This window comes from Dermacentor silvarum, chromosome 3 (assembly GCF_013339745.2).
Source record: "Dermacentor silvarum isolate Dsil-2018 chromosome 3, BIME_Dsil_1.4, whole genome shotgun sequence".
Classification (NCBI taxonomy): Eukaryota; Metazoa; Arthropoda; class Arachnida; order Ixodida; family Ixodidae; genus Dermacentor; species Dermacentor silvarum.
Window position 1 is genome coordinate 170,708,682 of NC_051156.1, and position 27,692 is coordinate 170,736,373.

The following is a 27,692-nucleotide window of genomic DNA, read 5'->3' on the forward strand; positions in this document are numbered from 1 at the left end:
TTTTTGTATTACCTTCTATGGGCAGCTGACGGGGAATCGGAAAATCTTTGTTGGGGCGGAAATTTCGTTGTGGCGGCATTCGTTGTAGAGGGATTCGACTGTACATCGGTTGCAGAAGTCAGGTCCTGATTGTCATCCACTTCCTTGTGTGTGTGTGATATTCTTAAAAATCAAGAGTGTAATAAGTGCCACTTTCCAGGCTTGCTACCAGTAAACAGTACAAGCAGTGATTTGGAAACGGAAGTTCCTGCATAGTTTGCACCCATAGATACCATATAGACTCTTGTAAGTGCCGCAGCCGTGTAAGTGCTGCACCTCCAACTTGGCAACCCAAAATTTGGGAGAAACATTTCCAATGGAGAAGCAATTGCGTTCGGTGCCCCAATGCTGTGCACTCGCATCGGCGAATTTTCGCACGCTGCGTATATCTGCGTGCCACTATTAGGGCGAGAGTTGACAACCTACATTGACAGCCAGCGACCATGGCTCCTGCACAGTTTTTTTTCCTTACCATGCAATGCGATTGCAATTTTTGCAGGCACAGAAAGAAAGTGCAGGGCAGTCAGCCGCCAACGCCCATCAGTCTGTGCCAGGCGGCGTTCCTCAACGGCATCAGGCTATGTTTCCGGCATTGAAGCAAGGCATGCCAGCCACAGTTAAGGTGGGTGACATGGAGAACATTGATGGGTGGGCCAACCAGTGCTTTGTGCGCAAGTTGATGCTTGCCTGCAAAATGAAAAAGAACAAACAATGCCAGGTCAGTCTAAATGCTAGCCATTCTGTATATTTCTATTTGCAGAAGCTTCCGCTGCAGGTAAGTACAGTTGATTCCGGATATAGACCTTGATACAATGAAGTCAGTAAAATGCACACTTTACTTTGTTATTTCATTATATAGTTAAACTTCAATATAATGAACTGTCTCGATATATAGAAGTATTAAAAAAGTAATTGAAAATAAATTTGCACGTTTTAGTAATTTACCAAAGTTATTGTCAAAACTCTTCTTCCTGATAATGTCCACTTAGCCATGTACTACCTGTAAAAACGGTGGGAGCTAGATATGACAGTTTCTTTTAAAAAGTGTTCCGTATAAAAAGAAACACCTGATAAATCTTGTTTTGTGGACCAATTCTATTAAGATGGACTTATAATATGACAGACTGATTTGGACATTCCTTTTGAGGTCATTTTAATGGTAATTTTTGTAAATTTACTGTCTTCTAGGGCACTTAGTTAGTCATCTGTTTCAAATACTGTAATTGCTTAATTCAATTCTCATGTGAGCTGTGCCTCCGACTTCTCACTCTTATGGTCCCGGTGACATGCTGACCCTGCCGCATTAGACTAGTGGCCATGGTGTTGCGCTCCTGAGCACGAGGTTGTGGGTTCAGTCCCTGCTGCAGCGACCGCATTTCGATGGGGACGAACTGCAAAAACGCTAGTGTGGTTAGATTTAAGGGGGCAATAAAGAACCCCAGTGGGTCAAAATGAAATCGGAGTCCCCCACTATGGCGTGCCTCATAATCAGATCGTGCTTTCTGTATATAAATCCCCAGATCTATTTTTTTTTTTTCTAGGTGGCACAGCTCGAGAACTCGAAGGTGCTGAGGAGCATTCAGCTGCAGACAGACATTCCAGTGCCTGGATCGCGGACAGTCAGCAAGGTGCGATGCAGCGAAGAGGAAGTGGTGTTCTGGGAACACCTGGTCTCAGGACGAGGAGTAGCTCTTGCGGCTAGCAGGTGAGAGAGGACGCTTTTGAGGAAAGGTAACAGGGTGGTGTCCTAAGCACACTGTGCGTCGTGTCACTTGTATTTCCTGGCAGCCGCCATTGCCCCTCATTGCCTCGGTAGGGATGGCTATGGGGATGGCTATGGGCTTTTCATAGTTCACTCTTGACCCATGCTGCCTTTGACTCTGTAAATGCAGTGCCATAAAATAAACTTCACCTTTTTTTATAGTACTATCGTGCACGTAGGGAGTTAATTAAGTTTATCTAAGTAGGGATGACTTCAGTATGCTGAAACCACGGCCTCTGAGACTGGTGCACCGCACTGTAGTGAAAGGGGTGCACCACAGTCTTGCACATGTGCTTTGCAATGTCAATAAGAGGGTGAACTGCGCGTAATTAGAACATTTGCTTTCTGAAGTATTGTTACTATACCAAGAGGGGAGCCGTGTTCGAGTGCAGACCTGCACCTACATCTTTTTTTTCCCTACTTTCAGTTGTCACCTTTGGCTCTCATTACTCTAAGAGAGCCATTGCTCTGGGTGTTTAACTGAGACATGTGTCTTGAGCAAAGGTGGATAATTGGTGGCTTTGTTATTTCATGCTTGGAGGAAAACTGTGTGAGCACAGGGATACAAAAAGGAAGAGATAGGCACTAGTAAATAGTACGCAAAGCACCGACCATGCAAAATGACTCATGAGTGCCAAAATATACATCAGCTTCAAGTTAGGTGCTCACGCGAGCTGCCCAGCTTTCCTGCCTTATCATTTATACTAGATTAAATGAAGTTTGAACATCAACAAGTTTTAAAACCGAGGCAAGTGAATGGAGAAGTTCACAAGTGGCTCAGTGGAAGCAACAAGCCCTGATCACTGTGGTCAGCAGTAATAAGCAAATCTAATCACCTGGTACTGAGCTGTTGCAGCTATCAGCAGCCTTGCAGCATCGCCCATTTGGATGTGCCTTCAAGTTACTCATGCTGCTTAGCCTTCAAGTGAAACATAGTCACAGTCGCCTTGTTGTTGGGCACACCAAGGTTCGGATATTCCATACTAACAGCATCAGAGGAGAGAAGTGATGTGGCGATTATTGATGACAGGCCTTCTTGGGGTGAACACAGGAGTGACATACTTGCACGTGGTTACCTGTCATTGCCTTCGGTGCCATAAAGCTGCAAGGCCTTCCAATTAAGGGGGGACGCGGCTTTCGCATCGCGAAATTTGACCAAAAAACCGATTTTTTGAAAATCACATTTTCAGTTTGTATGACTTCTTTTCTATTTTATTTCAAAATTTCGTCACGGAAAATCGCGCGAAAATGATGTAAAAAATGTTTATCGAAGCTAAGGTGGCGAGGAGTTTCTCGAAAATAGCAAAAAAACGGCATTTTTCAAGCCCCGATATCTCCGCAACCGCGTAACCTAGCGCCGCCATCTTGGTCTCTATGGATAGCGCGATTCTCCGTCTTCAAATCTGGCGCCTCGGCCAGCTGCACCAGGCAAGAGCAAGCGCACAGCAAGCAAAAGTTTCAAGGTCTCGCGGCGGTTTCTGATCGGCAGCGCGCGCCACGTGACTGTACGCGGCTCCGCATTGGTCTGTCGGGCGGTTGCCCTTAGCAACCGGCGGAAAGGTCGTCTGCTCGCCGCGCTGACAGCGCTGAGGAGCCGATTTCGCGTCTTTTCAAGTCGTCGCGGCGTGGTTTGGAGATCGTATCTCACTCATGATAACGGACCGGTGCTCGCTTGTTAGAGAAACGAAAAACGTTGTCAAGCTCGGCCCTTCTTAGCTTGGAGAACGGCTCTGGTCTGTTATCATGGGCCGGCGATCGTTCAAGAAGAAACGCAAGACTGCGCATCAATTTGGTGCTCGTAAGTCGAAGCCACCGATCTCTAAAACAAAGCTTGCTCCGGCGACTTCAGCAGTGACAATGACGGTGGCATGCAACACGACGCGGACGTGCAGCTGAGCACCTCAAGCATGGATGGAACATCGTCCGCGCGTATTGGCGAAACTGTTCAGGAACCCAGCCGAAAAAGATACCATGCGGAAAAAGAAAGCTGCAAAAGCTCATCAGACCATCAGGTCAGATGGTCAAGCGATGCCGCATCGCAAAGGACACAAAGGACTAGTCATAACCCTGGTGCCTATTAAATTTTGACAACTTTGAACCTTGTTTTCTCAGTACAGTTTTTGTGGCATGTTGCTCAGCTCGTGGAGCAGATATCTTGGTAACTACTTTACACATTTTGATTGCGTTTGTTTTGTCAGACTCACTGAACTGTACTTTAGGGGATAGCGCTCTTCTTTTTTTATCCTAGTGTTTTAAGAATTCGTAGTAGGGTTCCTTGTTTGCAGTGCAAGCGTGCTCATTGCAGTGGGACTGGAGAAAACATAAACTACAAATTTTAGTGTTGAAAAAAAATTATTTCGAGAACGCTATCTCCTTCTGCATACATTTGGCTGTGCATACAGTATTTAACGAACTTTTCACTTGATTTCGTAAATCCTCCAGTCCCTCCACGAGGTTCAAGAAAGAAATAATTTGTCTAGCAAAAAGTTTTCATCGTACCGCTTTGAAATTTTTATGAAAGCATCATAGAGCCATTCTTATTCTATGTACCAATTTTCATTGACATCCACCAAGAAACAAGAAAGTTAGTACCGAAAGCCGCGTCCCCCCTTAAGGTTCGAGTGTCATTTTACAGCGATATTCTGTTAAGATTGTTTTATCTGTTTTCTGTGGGGCCTATCGTAGTTAGTACTACTGTTATATTACCCGCCGTGGTTGCTCAGTGGCTATGGTGTTGGGCTGCTGAGCACGAGGTCGCGGGATCGAATCCCGGCCACGGCGGCCGCATTTCGATGGGGGCGAAATGCGAAAACACCCGTGTACTTAGATTTAGGTGCACGTTAAAGAACCCCAGGTGGTCCAAATTTCCGGAGTCCCCCACTACGGCGTGCCTCATAATCAGAACTGGTTTTGGCACGTAAAACCCCATAATTTAATTTTAACTACTGTTATATTATGTTTATCATCTTGTTTCCTTAACGCACATGTCAGCAGACAGGAAAACACTGTTCCCCCCAAGGATTTGGCCAAGGTCTGGGATGTGTAAACCATTGTGCCATCATTTTTATCATGTTTGTTATGCAATTGTTGCTTTTGTTAACACAGGTATGCACTGTGTGTATCTTTGTGCAAGGGTGAAATGTATATAAATAGAAGCAGCAGTGCTGGACATGTTATTTTCCTCTCGGGACATTGCTAACTAGGAGTTGCTGCCTCCAGGAGAAATCGTGACACTTGCGCACCGTTTTTATCCTTTAACCTCACGGTGACACACACACTTCTGGTTCACCGATGCAGTCACGTGGTGTGTGTGGTGTGTGAAGACCGGACTTTGACGGCCCTATCGTGCTTAACGGGTGCCAAGCTCATGCCACCGCTGCTGCTGTCATGGCCCGTGGCCCACATGCTGTGCAAAGGCAGTTGCCTGCTTGTCCTGACGACCCACGGCTCGCTGCACGTCTGGGACCTGAGCAGGCGAATCTGCACGGTGCGCGACGAGTCCGTGGCCCTCCTGTTCCGCGACACAGGCGGGAGCCACGCTCCGGGCTTCCAGCATCACGGACGAGGGTCTGCCGCTGTTGACGCTCACGACGGGCAAGTCATACCTGTTCAGCAAGGACCTGGGCTCGTGGCTACTGCTTACGGGAAGCGAAGACGCTGTGGCGCAGTGTTCGGACCACCATGCATCCATGCCCGCCATGGCAGACGGAGTCAAGAGCTCAACACTGCCCTTGGGATCACTCCAGCACAACATGTTCAGGTGCGTGTCGGACACCGTTGGTTGGTTCATGCTTACAGTTTGGAAAGGCACTGGGCAAAAGATAAGCAAGAGTGGACAAGCACTGGATCTCAACTGTGAGTTCTAGCTCAGGCTAAAGTCAAGTTGAGATGAGTTCAATGCTAGTCCTGCCTTGTCTCTGCTTTTCTTTTACACGCTGCACACATTGCAATGAAAAAATGCAACTTGTTTGGGTTTGGGATTGAACGGCTTCAATGTGCATTGAAAACATAGCAAACCGTCGAAAAGCTTTGACACTTGCTTGATTTACCTAAAGCCGGGCTGCATAACTCAAAACCAATGAGGGCCAAAACCTACTTCCCTGGGAGGCATGCAAGCCGCATGTTTGTGGGAAATGTTGAATCCTTTGCTCATGAAAAGGCAGTCTGTTTTGTGTTACTTAATTGAAACATATGTATCGGGAAAGTGCATGTTGTTTAAATTATGGACAATACAACAATAGGTACGGTCTAGGTATTGGTAACCTGACGAATACGTGCTGTGGTCATGCGCTTATCTGCTTTTGAAAGAGATCCTCTGCTATCACACTCTTTTTGTTTTTAATGTTGTCCCTGATGCTGCCAATGGTTGATGTTGTGCATTCTGTGAGCAACAAAATTGTCGTTTTTCTCATCGTATGGCAATACTCCGATTGCAGCACCACCACACCATAAAGGTCTAAACCTGGCCACGGGCTGCTTATCATCTGCTCACGGGGCCACATCTGGCCTGCAGGGCTGTCTTACGCAGCCCTGAACTAGAGTGGTGAATAATTGTGAATTTACAGTGACCTTGCGTTCATGTGACCTTTTGCAGGGTACCCCAGCGGGCCAAGTCGGTGTTCCATGCTGGCCCATCGCTGCAGCAGGCTGGCACACTGAGCTTCCTGGATGGCCAGATTGCCGCATCTTTGGCTCTGCGATCGTCCACCGAGTACCGCTTCTGGACACTCACATTGGCACGGTACCTTGTCACCGAGGGTGAGCGCTCTGGCATGGCAGTTCTACCAAAAAGATTGGGGGGAAGCACCCTGTATTTGCTGGAGCCAGTACTTCACTGTGCCACTGCGGTGGAACTAGCACCCGCTGCTCACTTGCTATGACATGCTGCTGAGCTCGAGGTCGTGAGTTCAATTTCCAAAATGGGGGCAAAATGCAAGAACACCCGTGTATATAGATTAAGAACCCCAGGTGGTTAAAATTAACCCAGAGTCCCCCACTACGGCATGCCTCATAATCAGGTCGTGGTTTGGCATGTACTAAAACAATTTCGGCTGAACTAGGCACGGTAAGATTTGTCATTAAAGCACACGGTTTTAAATGTAGCCAACGAAAAATCATTTTCCGGCATAATTTTTGTGCAGTGTTGTCTCGAATCAGACTTAACAGTCGAACTTTGATTTAACAAACATTGATATAATTAATTATCGGATATAACGAAATAAATCTAAAATGTTTCTTGCCAATATTAGCATGTAACAAATATACGCTTATAAAAGAAATTGAACATAATGAAAATATTACTGATGTAATCCACTCTGTTATAATAAGGTTTGACTGTATATGTTGCGCTATATGATAACCATGCAATAATATGAGTGTATGAGTGAAACTATAACCACAACATGTGCTCGTGCCCAGTCGCCGCATCAAACATCTTTGACAGGAATAACGCTGAAACTGCATGTGAAGCGCGTTGTTCTTTGGTCAGCTGTGCCGCTGCACGCATACGATGAAGTATGGACGGCGCAATGTGTATGTTTAAACTGGTATTTTAGCTAAAGCAGAACACGTCGTCTTTAATAAAGATGAATTTGGACATTTTTAAGTCAGACGCCTTTGCAGATGGCAATTTTGCCTTCACCTAATCTGGTTGTTTGCACTGCCAGAGGCTTAAAATGTAAATGGGGTCCGACGTCACTTGGCAGACCTTACTGCTGTGTTTTATCAAGTGGCTCTAACCCCAGCCCGCTCGCCAAGTTTTAAACTGCACTGTTCAGTTAAGATGACTTTTAGGTTGATGAAACCTTACTGGACCAGCGTATGACACCTGAAAATGGTTGCAGTTGTGGCCTGTGTTCAATTATGCTTTGGCGTAGGTGCACTCCTGTATACTTGCGTGTGCATGTATGCTTGCATTGTAGTGCACGTGAAAGAACCCCAGGTGGTCAAAATTAATTCGGAGCCCTCCAGTACAGCGTGCCTCATAATCGGAACTGGTTTTGGCACTTAAAACCCCAGAAAGAAGTATTGTAGGTAAACTTGAAGCTTAACAGTACATAAAGAGGTTAGTTCTTTCTGCATGTCTGCATTCTGTCAGTTGTGTCACATTACAAATATGGCTTCTGTTTGCACACATGTTCAATTTTCTGTGTACAGCCTCCTTCATTTTTATCTGTATCGCGTGATTTAATTATAAATGTGGGAGGTTGTTCGCAAAAGTGTTTACAGGGACAAGGTAATGAAGACACACGGTTCAGGACATGCGACAATGTTATTCTCTTACCATTTTATTGCTTGTGTGCCTGTTAAACGTCCTTGATCCAACTACTAGCCCAATAAAGACTTGTAATGAAGAGAGGTTGAATTACAGAGTTGCTATGTTATGTAACTGTTTTTCTCAGATAATTCACCCCTTGTTCCAGGTTTGGAAGGGAGGCTAAAAGATCTCTGCACCCAATTCCTTGGGCCTATTGGTGGCAACTCACAGTCATGGGAGCCATCTGTACTGGTATGTATACAGCAATGTCTATCTTGTCAAAGTTATTGAAGCACTTGATTGAAAAAAGTTCTGCTTGTTACTCGTGACAGGGTGGCAGAAAAATATGGTAGAGAAAAGCAAATGTCTATAAAAATACAAACATTGTGACTTCTGCAAATGTTCATTTTCATATCATGGTTACATTGGAAATGCATTCTTACCACAATTTAATGAAAGGGGTCCTGAACCACCCCTCAAGGTTCCTGAAAAAACAGTTGGCGGATAGCATACGCTGCTGTGAACATCTCAGCCACGTTTTGCAGTCGTGTGTGGCGTGTTGCGCTCGCAAGCGGAGCATGACGTTACTTTTTCTCAAACGCCCTCTTTTCAACGCAAGCGTGCTCCTCTCTCTTTGCGGGTTGCTTTATTTCGTAATGTAACAGATTCCCACATGCAGCTGTGATTGGCCAGTAGCTGACATCAATCAAGAAGGGTGTTTGGATCAGTGCGCATCTTCTTACTGTTACTGTGTATACTTGACACGGTTTAATAAACAGGCTGAAGTAAGCGAAAATCTGCTTTCAGATTTCAATATTATGTACTTCTGGAAGAAGTCGACTATTGTCTGCTCAAGCTAGGCCACGGCTTGTGTAGGCATTAAACTTTGGCCAGCCTGTTTATCGGTGTCGTAGCTGTCAGGTCTCGCTAATTTCAACTAGTTTTGAACACTGAACTACTTTAACCATGCTTAACTTAAGGTCATGCTACACACACACTTGCGATCATGCGCTCACTCCTGGCTGCTGCTGGTTAGAAGCCTTGACAGACTTAGCTTCATATTGAGCTATTGATAGTGCTTCAAAATGCACAAGTTGTATGTGGATACTATCCGTCAGTCAAGCTGGTTCAGGACGAAGCCAGTCCGCACCATGTAGCACGGCCAAGACTGGAGCATATGAGCGCGAGCGCATTCTCAAGCCCTGTCATGCACAAAGCAAATGCTGTGAATACGCACTGCATTTGCATGTAGCTGCGGTCTGCTAAGTAGCATAGATACCGCGGTTGCTACGACGCGTCGCGAAGCGTCCGCTGGTTGAGTGCTCTGTGGCTCCATGAGGACAACCATGTTTGATGCATCGTAGGTGCCAAAATCGGAAATTGTGGCGTCTATGTGAACATCCAAAATCAAATTTGAACTGCACGCCACGGTGACGAAGGAGCGTTATGGGCACGGCCCACTCCACCATAGCCTTCGCAGTACAAGGCATTGAAGAAGGAGTGAAACCGCCATGACGAGGAGGTTTGATTGCCAATAACTGCGCATCTGCTGAACGCATTGAAGTAATTTTTGCAGTGAAGTATTTCTGAAATAGTGTATTTTAATTTTAATGCATTTCTTGGCTTCGATAAAAAGGCCCCTTGAAGTTATTTTGCATTTTTGTATTGACTTGACAAAACCTGTGAGCTTAGTAAGCATAATTAGTGGCCTACTTTAGAAGAAAATGAATGAAAATGACGAATGAATAGCTACATATGTCAGTGGCTGAAATGACCAGAATGCATCTTAGTACCTGTTGACTAAGCACTTTCTCGGTGTCCTAGCCTGTTGAGTGCATTTTGTTTGTGCACAAGCAGGTTCTCTACAACATGTTCGTGGGAGTAGGTACTGGCTTTTGTGAGCTGATGGGGACATACGAGACTAGCTGATCTTAGTCACTCAGCTTTTCACACATCAGCAGTACAAGCTACAAGTGGTGAATGCGGTAGCGTTTTACTTCAGTCATTGACATTTATCATCTCTCCAACTATATTCCTCATCTGTACCTCTTCCTAAGGATCATGAATGTGCCCTGCTACTTTTTCAGTCTGACGAATGAATGTGTGTTGAACTCGGGAGTGATGTTCCGAATGTACACAGTTTTTTTTTTCTTTTTTTAGAAGATTTATGTTTCAGAGTGTAACTAGCTTAATCATTAAAGCTTTGCAGGATTGTGAAATAATACTTTCTTTCTTTTTCTTTTTCCGCAATTCTGCTACAGTCAACTTTCTGTTAATTCGACTCTGACAGAACCGACAAGATTCATTGAATTATCCAGAGGGTCTAACTAAGCAAGATACAGAAATAATGCCAAAACACATTGCATATTCATTTAGCAGTATTTGCCCTATTCTAACATGCCCCCAAATCAAATGCATGCCCACTTTCTGCGTCTCCAAAGTCTAAAACTGACGCAGAAATTACGTTAAAGCTCCTAAACAAAGCAGAAATCTTTTTTAACAAGAAAAATGAACAAGGGTCCAGTATGTATTGCACATTAGTGGCCGGTTTCCTAAAGTCAGCTTCACCGCTATACATCTGTGTTATACAGACACCGCGAAGGCGATTTTGGTTTCGTGTTTGATTGAAACGTGCGGCCAATTTTCGGACCAATTTTCCTGAAAAAAGACAATGTGCCCATTAGAATCATGTAAATATCGTAATGAGACATTGTGAGCTACAGTTACTGCTTGAAAATCTTAGGGCAGGCCACATATTGACACCGAGACAGACACTGCTGCTAAGGGGTCACTATTGGGGTCACCATAGGGGTCAGGCACGCTGGTTGTGACAGGACCAATGAAATTGGTCAGATTATCCGGCAGGTCAAATTAAACGAGATGCAGAGAAAAGCTTCAAAAACACTGCTGGTTCATTTGGCAATATTTTACCAATTCTAAAACGTCCCCAAATCATATGCACACCTTTATTTATGGGTTCAAAGTAGAAAACTAACTTATAAGTGACATTAGAGCTCCTAAACAGAGTAGAAATCGGAATGTGAAGCCATTTTTTTATCCAGAAATTTGTAGCATGCTTCCAATTCTACAACGCCGGCCAAATTCCACTGCCGACTTATCAGCTTCCGAAAAAAACCCCACGAAAGCAAGGACAATTAGTAAGGGGCCCTCTGATGCGCCAGCAAACGCCGGTTGTGGTCCAAAGACTGAGTCAGAGCCCAGAGTTGTCAAAACACAACAAAATATTCTTCAAACAAGGCACTTACATACACATGTGCACACTTAGGCTAGACACATCATAATACAATTCAGATGGGTATTAATAAAACAGGAAAATAATTAACGACAAGCACTAAGAGTCTAACACGTAAAGTACAGAATGAACAGGAACACACAGTGTCCAATCGTATTCACCCGTGCTGGTCTTGAGCTGGACGATCTCGACATAGCTCGAGGGAAATCTCGAAGAAAGAACTTCTTCCGGAAATGTAGACGCTCAATAAACTCATCGACTAGTTTGCCGGGGAATCCCCTTCTTCCGCAAACGGTCGGTCTTCACGTCACATCTCTTCACCAGCGCGGTCTGATCCCCTTTCCGATTCCCGCACACCGCTTTTATTGCCTTTGACGGTGGTTCTGGAACTTGGTCGGAGTTGTGGTCCTGTAGCATGAACAAAGCCTGGGAATCTTCTAGTCAATTCTCATGTCTTAGATCGTGGCCGTCGGAGCGTCGTCGAGGAGGGTGGTGACTCATCCATTGGCACGCACTCTGGTTTCTCTCTCATTACCGTTGCCTTCGCGTAACTTGTCGATGCTTCTGGACTCCGTTGGTCACGTCGGCTGTTTGAGGCGTATGTGCTCTCCTCCTCTGTTTAATATTCATTTAAGCAGTGCAGCAATGGTGCAGGGCTGGTTCCCAATTTTTCTGCACCGTCCCGACTTACATTGCCGACTTGGTGCAGACATTCAAGTGCGAAGCAGCATGTGGGCATAGGTGCCGTTAAAACCTCGCTTACAGATGTCTGCTGTGTCTACGCAATGTTGGTTGTGTTTATGCCTCACCTTCCATTCAGGACCTCTCAAACTGACATGGATGGGGCACTTTACGCGGACAAAACCTAACGTTTGCACCTCAGCATTAGTTTCAAGTGTCACATTGTGCCTGCAATGCTGAAGTATGCTGAAGTTGAGCTTCACAATTCCTGAACTTCTCGTACCCTGCTGTGAAGTTGTTCACAGTGGTGGAGGACAATTAAATAGACCTATTGTGCCATGTTCTTTTTTATTAGTATCCTGAATAATTGAGTCACACGTTGAATTGGCTTCACATTCTGCTGCAGTTTAAGTTTTGGCTGAAATTTGGACCTGGAGTTGGTTTGCAGTCAAGTTTTTAGCCAAAGTCTAGGAATACAATCTAATCTCATTGATATGATCTTCACGGGAATCAGAAAATAAAGCGTGTCATCCAAAAATCTTATTATCCAATGTATTATCCAAGCAGATCATATTATCGGGAAAAGAAAAAGACGTATTATTCCAAAAAACGTATTATGCAGAATCGTATCGAGATTTCACTATATCATATTGTCCGTGCTGTCAGCTGCTCGCAAGGTCTGCATACCTGCCAGTTCTACTGATTTTTTTTTTTGTTAAGTTAATGAATTCAAGCTCGTTTTACAATTTCACGAATGTTCCATCAAGTGTTACGAAAATATATTCTGTTTGCAAAAAAATTTTGCTTGTTGATCTCCGACCATACCCTCCCTAGGTCTCCGACTCAAAAATGCATGTGATTCCTCCCTCCCACTTCTGGTGCCCTGTCTGCAGGATTTTGATTAATTTTAAAGTTTGTAGGTTGGCAGGTATGGGTCTGGCAGCATGCATAGTGGGTCTGCATTGCTGTGGGGTTACATTACAAATGAAAACTCCTTGATAGGCACATTGTCATTCATACAGAAAGCAGTATCATTCTTTGGAGTGGGAAGGAAACCTTATGGTGGAGAGAAGCTTTGATGTCTTAGAGAACTCCAGTCAGAAGCATCAGGCTCAGCACTCAGGTGTTGTGGTTAAAGAATGTTCGGTGCAAGTTCCCAGTCACCATGGTTTAATCAGCATCTTCAAAGGGCTCCATTTTGAAGAGAGAAGAGTTGGTTAACTTTCGAGAAGACGGCATCCACGGCAGTGACTGCATTGACACAGGGAGTAGTGGCATAGTGAACAAGCCTAGTATATTTCACAGCATTAGCAACTGGGGCTGCAACTTCTACATGGCATGTAAATTTGTGAGGACTTATTTCAGAATTTTTTTTTTGTTTATTTTAATATCTTCTTTTTCATCTTGCTTTCGTGAGTGCGGGTTGGGAGGTTCACCTTATATTCGTAGGCGTCAATATGTGTGCAGCAGTATTTGGTAATCACATTGACTACATGCTATCGTAGCTTTTCACTGTCTCTTGAGGAGTTGTAGTACTAATAATTGTAACTTGAACTTTGCTTCTCACAGGGCTTGGACAAACGTGGCCTTCTCCAAGAGGTGTTGCCCTTCCTGGCTTCAAACTTACGGCTTCAACGACTCTTCACAGAGTTCAAAGAACAGTTAGACATGGCTGCCAATGAGAGCCTGCTGCCAAATGGTTGATCAGCAACCTGCAGAGCTAGACATCTTACACTCTCACCTGTCAGGCCTATAGCACAAACTGGAAAAACTCTAGCAGGAACGGGGAGAGCTCTCATAGTGGAGCTGTGACGTTTGCCCCTGCAGCCTTTCATTTAGCAGAATCTTCAACCTTTCGGTGCAGCTGCCTCATCATTGCCGGTTTGTTATGGCTGCTGTGAACAGAAGAGGAAACAATGGTTTTGTGATTTCTGAAATGCACGTGAGGAGTGCTATCTGAGAAGCCTATTTTAATTGTGGTGCACCGGCGACTTCTGTTGGGGTGTTTCTTAGCCAACTGCGCCAGGATTCGAATGCAGCGACGACATCACCTTGCCATCGCCGGTGTGCCAAGGCCAGTGTGGAAGAACAAGGACTTTGCTCATGTGATTTCCATAGTTTGCATGGGAAGTTGTGGTCTTAATTTTTTTACCAGTGCTGCGTCGTATCGATCTGCCACTCTCTGATATTCGCAGCATCCAAATGATTTATTATTTTTCTGTATAGTGTCATCGTTCATCCAAATTATGTTTTGCGATAAGCACTTTCAGAATGCAGGCATGGTGGAACTCAGCTGTAACAGAATCGGTGTGCTTTCCCAGCAGCGTCACTGACATAAACATGCATAGAAGGACTGTGTCGAGCTTTTGCAAAACAGATATGTAGTCTTGAATACTGTGCACGCTAAAGTCAGAGCCTGGTACTGCGACCAAAGCCAAGACGGTCATTATTTCTAGCATGAGCATGTCATCGCTGTGGTTATGCACGAGTACATCATGGATTCAGTTTCTGTTAGGTTGCACAACTGCGTTACTTGCAGCTCCTCAACTTTGTCAAGTGGAGGGCAATGCCACACCTTGACTGTGCTTCAATAACACTCCTCAGCGATTCCTGCACCATTTTTTCGTAAACAGGCACTGGCAGTAGAGGAGTGTTATTCAACTGACTCCTCACCTAGAAATTAATACTCGGCTGATTACATAAAGCAATTCCTCACTAAAGGGGTTACTGAGGAGCATTACCAAAGAGATGTGGCTATCTCAAGCAACTCATTATCCCAAACAGTCAAGGATTACTACTGAAGCAGAGCGACTATCTCGAGCAAACTCTTTGGAGGAGTTTGAGGAGCATTGCTGAAGCAAGTTGCTCGGGAGCATTACTTAAGTGATGCGACAATCTTAAGCAGCTGCTTACCTAAGTAACTGCCAAGAAGCACTACTGAAGCAGAGTGGCTATCTCAAGCAACTCTTCTTTGAAGGAGTCTCAGGAGCCTTACTGAAGCAAGTTGCTGAGGAGCATTACTGAAGTGATGTGACTATCTTGAGCAACTCTTCTTTGAAAGATCCTGAGGAGCCTTGCTGAAGTGATGCGACTATCTCAAACTTTTTATCACAGGAATTGCTGGGAAGCATTGTTGAAGCAGAATTAGTTGAGGGATGGCACAGCCCTTTACGCCTAAGGGATGGAGTTGAGTCGAGGCATGTGCGTGGATGTGAGGGTTAGATTGCAGCACTGTGTTCCATCCACTTTTGGTGCCCACAGTACAGTTGCATGACGTGAGTGCAGGCATTTCTTTTAATTTTGTTTTTGCATGTTACGTCTTAATGAATTACTGAACCAGTGTGTTTTATAGTGTCCCCTTGAATCTGAAGAAAAGGTCCTCTATCTACTATTGTACATACCATACGAACACTTGCCGCACAAGCCATTTCACAGCCCTGACGTCGATTTCTTCCCACTCACCTACTTTCCCAACGCCAACTAAGACATTGTTTATGTCTCCCTGCTGGGTTTATATCTTAAGCAGCCATACAAGAAGCTTCCACCAGAGCAATGGAAGCAATGCATAGTGACTGCCATTCCTGCCGAGTCATTGCTGTGCTATCCCTGTTGATGTTAGCACTTTGTCCTCGGATGCCTATATTTACCATTGAATTTGTGATGCCGGTACTATTTTTTATTTCGATTCTTGTGGCTTATTGCTGATCTTGCTGTTTTTTGGCACTAAGGACAACCAAGAGTTAGCGTTGAAAAGAGTTACGAGGATGCTTTTTTTAATATAAATATTTTATTTACATTAAATCATGCAGGTGCGCTGTATACATTTGGAATTCTTTGGCAGATTTTAAACCAGAGAATCGAAGGTGTATACGATGAATGAAATGAGGGAAGTGGGTTAGAAATAATAAGCAAAGTTATTGAAGGCATGCCCCCTTTTTTTCCCCTTGTTACGGTTTTCATAAGTTTATGTTACTGTTAAAATGCTTTATTTTGGTGGCAGTCTGCAAAAGAAAGAAAAAAAAAAAAGCTTTGCAACACAATGCGCATGCCCATGCGTTAAGGCAGTCTGGCGAGACTAGCAATTGTGTTAACCCTTTGCGGTCCGGTGTCGGGCAGGGCCCGACAACTAGCAATTGTGTTAACCCTTTGCGGTCCGGTGTCGGGCAGGGCCCGACAACGCAACATGTCCATAGCGGTCCGCTGTTGGGCACCGCCCGACAAGGGGGTTTGGGGGTTAAATTTCGCGGCTTTTCTCACTGCGATTCGTGCGCATTCTTTGTATACACGATGCGCCATCTCTTGAGGGATAAATAAACTTTGTTGAAGTTTACTTCTCTTAGCGCTAGGGTGCAGCACAATGTTCAGCACAGCTTCTGGATACCAGAGCGTTCTCACTTGCGCTACTTGCGCGCGGAACAGCATGTTCGCCCGCAATAAACTTGATGCGCCATCTCTTGAGGGATAAGTAAACTTTGTTTGTTGAAGTTTACTTCTGTTTGCACTAGGGTGCAGCACAATGTTCAGCACGGCTTCTGGATACCAGAGCGTTGTCACTTGCGCGTGGAACAGCACGTTCGCGCGGCTCGCTGAGAAGCATGACCACTTTTTCATCGCGTGCGTTTGACGGTGGCGCATTTAGGGAAAGCTTCTAGAGGTTTCCATTTTCAATAGCTTTATTTTGAGGCTCACACAGCTGCAGAATCATGCTGAGAAAGAACAGCGACACCTGCAGTACCGCCGCAACCTCTTCCAACAGCCGGTGGGTGACGTGAGGGCTAGAGCCAAAAATCGGGGCCCGTCTGTATGGAAGGAGTGCGAGGAAATGCTAGATGAGAGGAGCCATTTCGTCTACAAGCTCCCAGGCTGAAATAGCAAAGACTGTGCTGTTTGTAGTGATCGAAAAACAAACGGAGGCAGGAGGGAAACTGTTTTTCTGCAAAACCTGCAGTAACAACCCTGGCCTGCACCCAGAAAAATGCTTCGAGTGGTATCACACGCTGCTCAAATATCGGTAGAGGAGTTGCCTGCAGAATGCAAAAGAAAAAAATAAATATCCTATGAGTTTTTCGTCCAGTTTGGGGTTTTCATCGTGGCACTATAAACTGGCAAAATGGTTTCGGACTGGGACAGCTGGAAAGTGGGTAAAAGTTTCGGACCGCAAAGGGTTAACCTAGTAGGTGCTTTGCATCAATTAAAAAGTTGACCTATGTATAAGTTAGCATAAGCATTGTCGTGTAAAACAGAGGTTTATCTATTATTAGTTTTACTAGAGTTAATGGTTTCGCATAATACTGGGACAGAAACGGAAGCACCTGCAACGTCGGTACCAGTAGGCGACACTTTGTTTAGACCAGAACATGCTGGAACATTTTATTGTGCGACATTTCTCGTTGGTGAAAAGTGTTTAGTATTATGAATTATGCATTTTTGCAAACTGTGCCAGCAGGTAAGGATATGCAGCCACAGAATGTCATATGGTTGAAGTGTGCTGTAATTGAAGTCACATTCGACATGAAAATGCCTTAGTGATCATGTATTCAGTGCCTGCTAATTTTGAAGACAATTTGTATATTTACTTTGTTGTATTCGGTAATTCGTTATATGCATCAAATTGTTATATCCGTGTTCATTATGTTGGGACTGTAAGGTCCATGCACTTTGGTTGAGCTCAGTGTAATGAGTTGTCCCCAGCTGTGCTGTCATGGCTGTGCCCTGATATTACAACTTAAGGGCAATGCTGAAATGTATGTGTGCTGGCTAAAACACTCCATGTGTGGTACAGGCGCAGCTTGAAGATTTATGTGAAGCGCTACCACATGATGCCCTGCAAAGTCAGACTGGACCAGTGCCATTGGGAAATCTTTCTTACTGAATCAATCAAATCTTTATTCACAATTTATTAAAAACTTTTAATAAACACAGGACAACAGTTTTTTTAATGACTTTTCTGGTCTGTAAAACTTTTTAGGCAGTGGAACATCCATAAGCAAAGCAACGTGTGGCTGCCTGTCACCTCGGCTCTGTTTTCTGTATTTATAGGATGTATGTATAATCCTGACAGTTTGCAGTTGAGAGCAGTTTGTGAAAGAGCTATGCACCTGCCATAATGTCCTCGTGGCAAAAATATTGGAGAAAAGCAGAGCTGTGTGTAGATGGCAGCGTTTTATTTCACGGTGAATTCTGCCTAAATTGTATGTGGAGTGTACTCGGCTATGTTGTTATTCACTTTTTCTGCAACAAATTTTCAAATTTGAGAGCATTGTCTTCAAAAGGATGTTATTCGAGCTGGGCCGAAATATTAAATGCAAAAAGAATATGAAACTAGTGTAAATCTTCGTCTTCGTAGATGGTCTACCAAGCCAAAGGCTGCAATGTTTAGCCATATTCACATTCACTTTAAAAAAAAAAAGTTGTGAAGGCTCATTGGCAGCGTAAGCAGCAACATGCAGGGCTTCATAGGATCATCAGTTGCATTAGCGTCGTGAAATACCTGCATACTGTAAGCTACACTCTGCTAAAAGGTAGTTCGTTGACTTTTGTGCATTGTAAGTAGAGCACGCATGGTAGGATTGTTGAGACATAGTAACTAGCTGCCTGGCATTCATGTGAAATGCAAGAGCTTAGAAGCAGATGGCATGCAGTGCATCTTATATGCACGCACACAGGTATACCATGTGTACACAGTTCAAATTGATGTACTTCTTAGGTGTTCATCAATTAGCAATGCACGTCGGACCGTTCATTGCTGCAAATTTAAGACACGATATGAAGGTACATTTGCAAGTTATGGGAGAAGTGTTGCTTTCCTGCCTGGGACGTTTACAGGAGTGGATGCTCGAGTGTCAGGCTTAATGTACAAAGCTTGACTAATACTTCTGCCATATTGGCAGGTTGCCTTGGAGGATGGTTAAAAATACTGGGCACTTGAGGACTGTACATGAAGTTGCTTGAAAGATATTTTGCAACAAAATGTTTGAATTGTGCTTCATTGTAATTGGGTGTCACGTGTGTAATGAAGTCCACTACACTTAATGAGATGATTGAACTATCTCCATCACAAGGGTATCACCTTGCTTCCACATTGTACTGCTAGTACGTCCACTGTGGCACTGGTAGGTTTTAGGTATTTCTCAGCAAAAAAGAAAGTATCACATGTAGCCTTTAAATATCATAATTTTAGTTCTGAACAAGTTAAAATTAATGGAATGTTGATAGCATCAGTTCTGCATATTGAGCCACCCAAACAATTGCTGATTGATGTGATTAGCATGGCAGGACATCAATAACATTTTTGCAAGTGAGGACAAAGCAATGCAATGCTTATTGTGCAGAGGCAGTGGTATTGCTGTGCAATGGAAGTTGCCTTGCATAAGTTCAATAGTGGCAGGGGAGTGTAAATCGCAACAACCACTGGAGTGTAATGTTTTGGCCAAGTAATTGTATATGTGCATGAAGCAACTCAGCTCAGCGACTGCCTGTGTCATTTTGTAAATAGAGAAAAAAAAACTTTTTTAAGTCATTCTATTTTTTTTTTCACCCTTGGATGCATCATCTGTATTTATAGTGGTCATATTCACCAGCATGAGTGTTTCCTCCTGTTTTGTTGTGTTGGTACATATTTCGTTTTGATATTTTCCCTTTTGCTATGTATATTTCGCGTTTTGGGTAATATAGTGTTTTATGTTCGCTGCCGACCACCCTCTTTTTCATGTACAACCATCACTGTTCCCACTGTAAAAAGAATAAATTTGTATGAAACATCTAGTAACCTTGCCGCTGTCATCTGGTATAAGCATTAGCAGGGGGAAATGACCATTTCTCAGAGGTTTTGTCATCATGGGCATGCAGCAGAGCATGATCTTCAAAGCATTATTCTGTACAAGTCAAGTTGGAGCCCGTACTCTTGTGGCAACAGTTGCATGTTGAAAAGATTTAAAATATTGAAAGTTCTAAATATATGTTGTTGCTTTCTGAATTTGTGTACATACAGTACCCACTGCCTGTAAAGAATGTTTGCTTGTCAGACCAAAATGACAGTAGGACAAATTGGCAGTAAGTTCATGGTAATGGGTACTGCATGAAATAAATACATGGACGACAGAGGAGTAGACAATGCAAGGGCGAACTCGCAATAAAACTTTTATTGCGCAAACACACGATAGATATACATGTGCCTATCAAAGGTAGCATAAATAAAAGTATAGAAAGCTACCATGCACTGCCGCACGCACATTCCTGTATCTAAATTTATCTACACCATTGTCTAGATCGGCATCGTCATGTGCTGCATCCTGTTCCAGAGACGGCTGATCTGCTGACCTCGTCTTGTTGAATGTCGTTTTACGCTTACCACGACACAGTGTCTTCAAAACTCACTCTGCCAAAGCGACTTGTTTGCTAGTCGTCCGAGGAGCCTGTGTCGCCCTATATAATCCTCCTAAGACCCCTTGTACAATACATTGCACATTCATTGCCTTCCAACTTTTTTTCAAAATTCACTCGGGAGTGATTATGCAAAATATTAATTTTTGGTATGAAGTACAGTGCATGTGTAACTGTAAAGAAGTGGTTTACTCATACTCTGGTCATTTACTTTCGAGAAATTTGACACTGAATTGATCTAGAGCTCTGTGTAGTCCCAGGCGGTCGAAAGCAATCTTGAGGTGTGTCTTTAAGCCACAGAGATTGCATGAAAATACCAAACGTGGCAGCAACATGGCAATGTACTACATGTAATTCCATATTCGTCTCTGCGTTTAAGCAATGAAATGCAGTTTTTAACACAGAAAACCTGGGGAAATAACGAAGATACTTATTTTTTTCACGTACAAGGAGACTCGGCTTCTGGCACCTAATCGTGGTGTTTAAGTTATTAATTAACATTGTTTTTCAAGTTCGTAACATAACAGTAGACAATGAAAACCATCTTAAAGAGTGATTATGTCCGATAGTTGTGTTCGGGTCTCAGGAGGATATATTCAAGGGGCTGCCCGCTCCCCTTGCCGTTAGATAGGAGTGGGCAGTTTTATCTGCCAGCTCATTCTTGCGAGGTGCACTTGTCACAGTGGTACTGTAGGTCTCCAGTGGAAACTAGTCTGACTTAATGTCCCCAGGCCCTACTGGAAGGCCAAAGATAAACCTGATAGGCCGCTCTGACAGAGCCTTCCCTGCCGTTGCAACATTAGGTAGCACATCTGGCAAAATTTTAGCCAGGCAAGGTGCCGTATGAAGGTCCATCAGTCGCATGTTCCCACTGCAAAGACAAAATGGGGAATGGAGCAAGGTGACTGGGACACTCTATAAGTGTGAACTACTGACCGGCATTTCAGTGCTGCGAGACAAGAGCTTTGTTTTGCAGCGCAGAGCTGCCCTTTCGCAGGAATTGCATGATTACGTCACATTCCAAAAGTAATTATCGTGATATAAAATGACATACAAAAGTTGGCAGTAGTTTTACTCTATAAGTGCAAAGGGATCGAATCTAGAACTGTACAGTAAAAGAAAAAGACATACACTCAAGGGAAAATCAGGTAAGAAACTACACACGGGTACAACTTTAGGAGAATATGCGTACATTGAAGGTTTTAAGACAAGGATTACATGTCTTCAAGAAAAGCAATATGATATTTAAATGTTAGCTTAGAAAACGATGCACACATTAGAGGTAATGCAGCTATATAAATTATACTCTCACTGGGCCTGAAAGACAGACAAAATTATTTCACAAACTTTCGCTCCACTGTGATCCATACCCGTGCAGAAGTGCATTGAGGCAGTCCAAGCAAATAAAAGTGCCCTTGACAACTCGCACATAAGCTTAATACTTAGATTACAATGTATCAATTTTATGTCACTACTTAATGCTTCCTGTGAGACTCGCCTTATCTTCTTGTGCCTCCTGTAGTGATGCAGCAGCAGCGCAGAGCAGCTCCAAGCCAGGCGGACGCAAAGAGTAATTGTGGCCTGCAGTGTCTGCATCTGTATCTTGGCTGCCCCGTGTGGTATCTGTACTGGCAATGGTGCAACAACCTTCTCCGGTTGCCACTGACTTTACCTCGTCTCTTTTCTTCCACCTGAAAGTACACAGAAAAAAGAAGTGTCAAAACAGCTTTCGCTTCTCGCACTATTCAGTGTCTTAAGCTGGGCTTCAACAGTTGGATTTGCAGGTTAACTGGAACAAGCAAATGAGCCAATATAATTGAAGAACACAGTATTAACAGCATCTGAATTAAATATTGAAATGCACTACGGCACAGCGGGCAGATGATTGGCCACTTACCTTCCATACCTCGACAGCTGGTCGGTTGATTTTACAGGACGAACTTTGTAAACATCCGGGAAAATAGTTGGGTGATAGCCAGGGTGTGTCGCTATCGTGCTTTTTGCGCCGTTCACGAAGTGTTTGGAGCAGATCCTGCTTGTCTGCTTCGGCATCCACGGCGAGCCGTCGTTCTCGCTAAAGAAAACAAGGGGAATATGGTTGCGAATACTAGGCAGTTCATACTGACGACACAGTGCCCTATGCATGCGGCCGCAAGCAAGAGCACACATGCAGTAACCGAATGACTTCTTCACGAGACGGTAAACGAGGCAAACACGCCACAAAGCACTGACGAGAGCAAGCAGTCTCACGGCGGGAGCCACTTGGTGAAGGCATTTGTAGTTTAGATGTTACATGCACCACCACTACCCCCAAAATCAACGCCAAACAGAGTTTACTTACTTCGCTGAAAGTGTCACAGAAAAACAATTAATTGCTTAATTACCGGACTACACGCATGCAAGCAAATCAACAAAGAGAGAGAGAGCAAGCGAGAGAGAAAAGGCAGGGAGGTTAACCAGAAGTCAGTTTCCAGTTTGCTACCCTACACTGGGGTGGGGGATAAAGGGGTTGGAGAGAGTGCAAAGAGAGAGAGAGCGAAAAAAAAAAAAAAAAGACGCAGGCATAGGTAACAAAGGAGGCGTTCCAATCACAGACGTTCACACAGGCCAGTGGACTTCAGCAACCGCAGGAGCGCTTGCACGGCCTTCTGATGCGATGTGAAGTCGCGTCAATGTTGCAGAATTCTTTCTTCCGATAAAGGTTTGTCGTCCAACTGGTTCAGCACGACGGAAAGCGATTGTCTCTGCACACTGTATTGTGGGCACTGACAAAGAACATGACGAATCGTTTCCGCGTCGCCACAATCGCCACATGCTGCGCTGTCGGCCATCCCTATGCAGAATGCATAGGCATTGGTAAACGCGACGCCCAACCATAGCCTGCACAGAAGAGTCGCGTCTCTTAGAGGAAGTCTTGGTGGAAGTCGAAGGCTTAAGGTTGGATCCAAGGTGTATAATCGGGCGTGCATAAAATGTGGTTTATTCCAGTCTGATGAAGTGCATTGGCGTGCAAGTAGGTGGAGCATCCTTGCAGCATCTGTCCTTGACAGCGGGATCGATAGGCGGTTGTCTTGTTCATGAGTTGAACGAGCAGCCTGATCGGCACGTTCATTGCCAATAATTCCACAGTGACTTGGCAGCCACTGAAAGATTATTTCGTGTCCTTTCTCAGTCAGGTGGTGTATGGCCTCTGTGATTTCGAAAACCAGTTGTTCCTGTGGACCTCGCCGTAAGGCTGACAGTAAACTCTGCAGTGCCGTCTTCGAGTCGCAGAAAACGGACAATTTGTGTGCTGGTTCATCATTAATCAAATGTAGTGCGACTCGAAGCGCTGCGAGTTCTGCTGCCGTCGACGTTGTCAAGTGAGATGTTTTCACCTTGATAGTGGTGGCTTTTTCTGGAATAACGACAGCGGCAGTAGAGCTGTTCTGCAAGACGGAACCGTCGGTGTATATGTGGGTGTAATTCAGGTACTTTCATATAATAGGAATAAGGTAAGCTGTTTAAGAGCCGGCGATGACATATCTACTTTTTTCCGGACGCCAGGTACTGTCAGGTTGATCGTTGGCTGAATGAGGCACCAAGGAGGAGTGGAAGGTCTCGCGGCAGGTGTGAAGCAAGATGGTACAGCCTCACGATGGTATAGCCTCAAATCAACAAAGGTTCGCATGCAGCCTACAAGAGCATTTGAGGCACAAATTGGCGCGTAAAATTTCGCGCTACACAAGCTTGCTGTGCAAAACGTGCTCCATAGACTTGCAACCGCGCTAAGCACACAAATACAGTTGCAGAACCTCAAGCAGCTAGACCTGGCTAGACCTTATGGTATATAGTTACATTGACACTAGGAAAACGGTGTTTTCACAATTACTTACTTAACTCTTCGAACAGCAACAATCCATCTTTCCCGTCGTTCTTGCTCCCACGGGCGGCCAGGAAATCGGTACAATTTCACGCCAGGCTGGCCTTCGTGGCTGTGGCAGTTTTTTACGCAGCAGTACCGGCACTTGTTCCTCTTCCTTTTCCGTACGCTTTCAGACGATGGATTAGAATTAGTCGAACTGACGGATGACATTGTCTCAACGCCAGAGAAGACCGAACAGCACCATCGACGCAGCGCCGACGAATACCTCCGCGCGCTTTGGCCGTCTCATTACTGTTGGCGACGCTGCGACAGATGGCGCAGCAATCGCAGCACCTTAACCGGGATCGAAACTAGGAACCGTCATCGAATTCATTCTTACTACCACTACGTTTTTCTTCTTCATTTTCTGCTTCTTCTTTTTTTTTTTTTTGAGAACATTATTTTTTTCGCTTCCTGATTGTCCTGATGAAAAGCAATAGATGTTTTTCTTGGGTGTAAGAGATATTTCTTTGGATTGGCGATGCATTGCTGCCTGTTACTTGTGGTACCTTGTTAGGGTGGCTAGCCTAACCTTGTGGTGCGATAGGCGGCGTGGTCTAGTGGAGCCACTATGGCATAGTGGAGTACTATGCTGAAAAGTACATAAGTACTTCCTTCATTGCTTGCGGCGAAACAGTTAAAGCAAGAAAAAAAGAGAGAGAGAGAGAGAGAAGGAAGAAACACGGCAGGAAAGCAACGATCGACCCAATCCCCCGAAGTGGGTATGAGCCACAGTTTAGGAAACAAGACAAGACAAGACTCACACCCTTTAGCCGCGTTGCTACTCTTTCGTCACCCCTTTCTCCACGACGTGAGATATTCTATAATAATTCGCAACGGTCGCAAATGGCTGAGTACGCCTTGAAGGCCACAAAGCTTTGTGGCGTGTGGCCTTCAGTGGATTTTGCACGTAAAAAAAAGAAAAAAAATGTAAATGGTGTAACTATTTTCAAGCATTCACCGTCCATAATTACAGCACTTATCTCAGCGATAAAAAAAAATTAAAGGCAGGGGAAAAAAATGTGGCAGCGGTGGGATTCGAACCCACGCCTCCGAAGAGACTGGTGCCTTAAACCAGCGCCTTAGACCGCTCGGCCACGCTACCGACGTTCACTTTAATCTGCGAGAGCCATTGTTGCCAACGGCTGCAAATGTAAAAAGGCATAGGTCAGAACCAAAGTGCTTCCAACACGTCTCGTCGACAAACCATATATCGGCCACTCCGGAACGCTGACAAGGACGACAGCAAAAGAAGCCAGTTACCTGGGCAACATGTGTTTCGACAGTAAACCATGGTAGTCTGCTTGGGCCACGTTACCGAGGCGATACTTTAGGGAAGGTACTCAGTCCTCATATAATCACGTAGGAAAAATACCAGGATGTTACTGACGTCCCGTCCGGGGACCGGAATGCGTCGGAGTGAAGGCCGGTCCCCGGCCAAAACGTCAGTACCATCCTGGTATTTTCCCTACGTGATTTCCCTACGTATTTTCCCTACACACACACACACACACACACACACACACACACACACACACACACACACACACACACACACACACACACGCACACGCACACGCACACGCACACGCACACGCACACGCACACACACACACACACACACACACACACACACACACACACACACACACACACACAGCCGCGTTCCCTGAACTCAAGTGCGCACTAACATCCCCACCTGTTCTTTGTCTTTTTGATGACAAGGCACCCACATTAGTGCATACTGACGTGGGTGCATTACAGTATACAGTATGCATTAGTGCATACTGGTCAAGGAATTGGTGCCCTACTGCTGCAGCGCGACGTACCGCGAATTTTGCGAAAAGGTTGTTGCATATGCAAGCCGCGTTCTGACTTCTGTGGAAAAGAGGTACTCGATAACCGAACAAGAGTGTTTGGCTGTTGTCTGGTCCATTCAGAAATTTCATCCATACCTCCACGGTCGACATTTCACGGTTGTGACCGACCACCATGCCTATATGTTGGTTGTCGACTATCAAAAACTTGTCTGGACGCCTTGGCCGCTGGATACTCTGATTACAAGCATATGATTTCGATATCATTTACAAGTTCGGACGGAAGCACCGAGATGCCGATGCTCTTTCACCATGCCCTTTACCACCATCATCGGAGCACATCACATCACCTTGTCAAATTGGCCGCACGGAGGGCGCATCGTCTATTAGACCGATTTCCTCCTTGACTCCATCAAACCGTCCATCACTGTTTTCCACTCACCAGCACGCCGATTCATATTGCCACGGTATCATTAATCGCCTTAGCGGTATTTCATCTCCACCGAATGCCAGGCTACGGAAACAGCTCAAACTATTCAAGTTCGAAGACGACGTGCTCTAACGTTACATTTTTCACCCGGAAGGCCATCAATGGATTCCCGTTGTACCGCGCTCTCTTCGCGCTGAAGTTTTGCAGGCCTCACACGATGACCGTACGTCAGGCCACTTGGGTTAGGTACCACAAAACCCACGAGCGCATACGCAGCCGATTCTTTTGGCCAGGTCTGTCCACCATCATAGCTAGATATGTTGCCTGATGCACACTTTGCCAACACCGTAAGCGACCTACTATACTGCTCCGACCGGGACGCTACAACCACTTCCTTGCCCAGCAGAACCCTTCTCTGTCGTCGGCATTGACCTTTTCGGGCCCCTCCCAACTACTCCAGACGGCAACAGATGGATCGTCACTTCTGTTGACCCCTTAATACCCGGTCCGCTGAAACCAACGTGGCTGAGACAGCCTCAGTACGTTCAAGAACGACCTCGTAAACAGTGTTGTACGGAACGGCGTTCCAAGGAATGGAGTTTCTGGAACTAGTTCCTTTTGGGAGGAACGGAGTAACGCCACCGTTCCATTAAGGGGAGACAGCCTCGTGGAGAACGTTGGGTCCCCCGGCGTAAGCGTCGAGACGCAACTTGATGACTGCACATATATAGTCGGGTAGCAAGAGGGCCCTGCGTGGCACCCTGCTACCTCCGCCGGTGCTTTAATAAAGTTCATTTCTCTCTCTCTCTCTCTCTCCATTATGGGTCGGTGGAACTGTAACGGTAACTCGTTACGTTTATGAAGGAACGGCAGAGGGAACGGCGTTCCTTTTGTAAACGTTCCACGGCCTTGAACAGACGCACGCACGTACGCAGCACGTCACGCAGGGCGGATGGGCGACCACGTGCTCCTTGACCACGTGAGGAGCAAAGAACTCAAGGAGGTTGAAAAAAAATTACTCCATCTCCCGCTAAAGGGAACCATGTGTGGATGCGAAGCAGCGGGGAGATGGTTTCGCGGCAGCGGCCCGAGCGCCCGAGCGCACAGGAGAGAGAATGAGGCGCGCGCGCTCCGCCATTTTCATACCGCGGAACTACCGTGGCGCCCC

General features: G+C 45.1%; 2 protein-coding genes and 1 non-coding gene across 3 annotated transcripts in view; 1 reads left to right on the forward strand and 2 right to left on the reverse strand.

Moving 5' to 3' along the window:
* Nucleotides 1-19,755, forward strand: part of LOC119446084 (protein HIRA-like) — a 48,136-nt gene extending 28,381 nt beyond the window's left edge. Inside the window, 8 exon segments of the mRNA XM_049663880.1 lie at nt 539-661; nt 800-814; nt 1,581-1,744; nt 5,099-5,318; nt 5,320-5,561; nt 6,396-6,559; nt 8,224-8,309; nt 13,561-19,755. Of these exon segments, the coding sequence (XP_049519837.1) occupies nt 539-661; nt 800-814; nt 1,581-1,744; nt 5,099-5,318; nt 5,320-5,561; nt 6,396-6,559; nt 8,224-8,309; nt 13,561-13,695 (1,149 nt within the window). The 3' untranslated portion in view covers nt 13,696-19,755.
* Nucleotides 19,756-20,115: 360 nt separating this feature from the next.
* On the reverse strand, nt 20,116-24,501 carry LOC119444123 (uncharacterized). Its single transcript, XM_037708596.2, has 4 exons — nt 24,249-24,501; nt 22,271-22,447; nt 21,872-22,064; nt 20,116-21,244 (listed from the first exon to the last, which is right to left on the reverse strand). Exons 1-4 carry the CDS (start codon nt 24,446-24,448, stop codon nt 21,197-21,199), a joined length of 618 nt encoding a protein of 205 aa, XP_037564524.2. The 5' UTR covers nt 24,449-24,501; the 3' UTR covers nt 20,116-21,196.
* A 799-nt stretch (nt 24,502-25,300) lies between these two features.
* Nucleotides 25,301-25,382, reverse strand: Trnal-aag (transfer RNA leucine (anticodon AAG)). Its single transcript has one exon. It is a non-coding gene; the product is annotated as a tRNA-Leu (tRNA).
* Nucleotides 25,383-27,692: the final 2,310 nt, after the last annotated feature.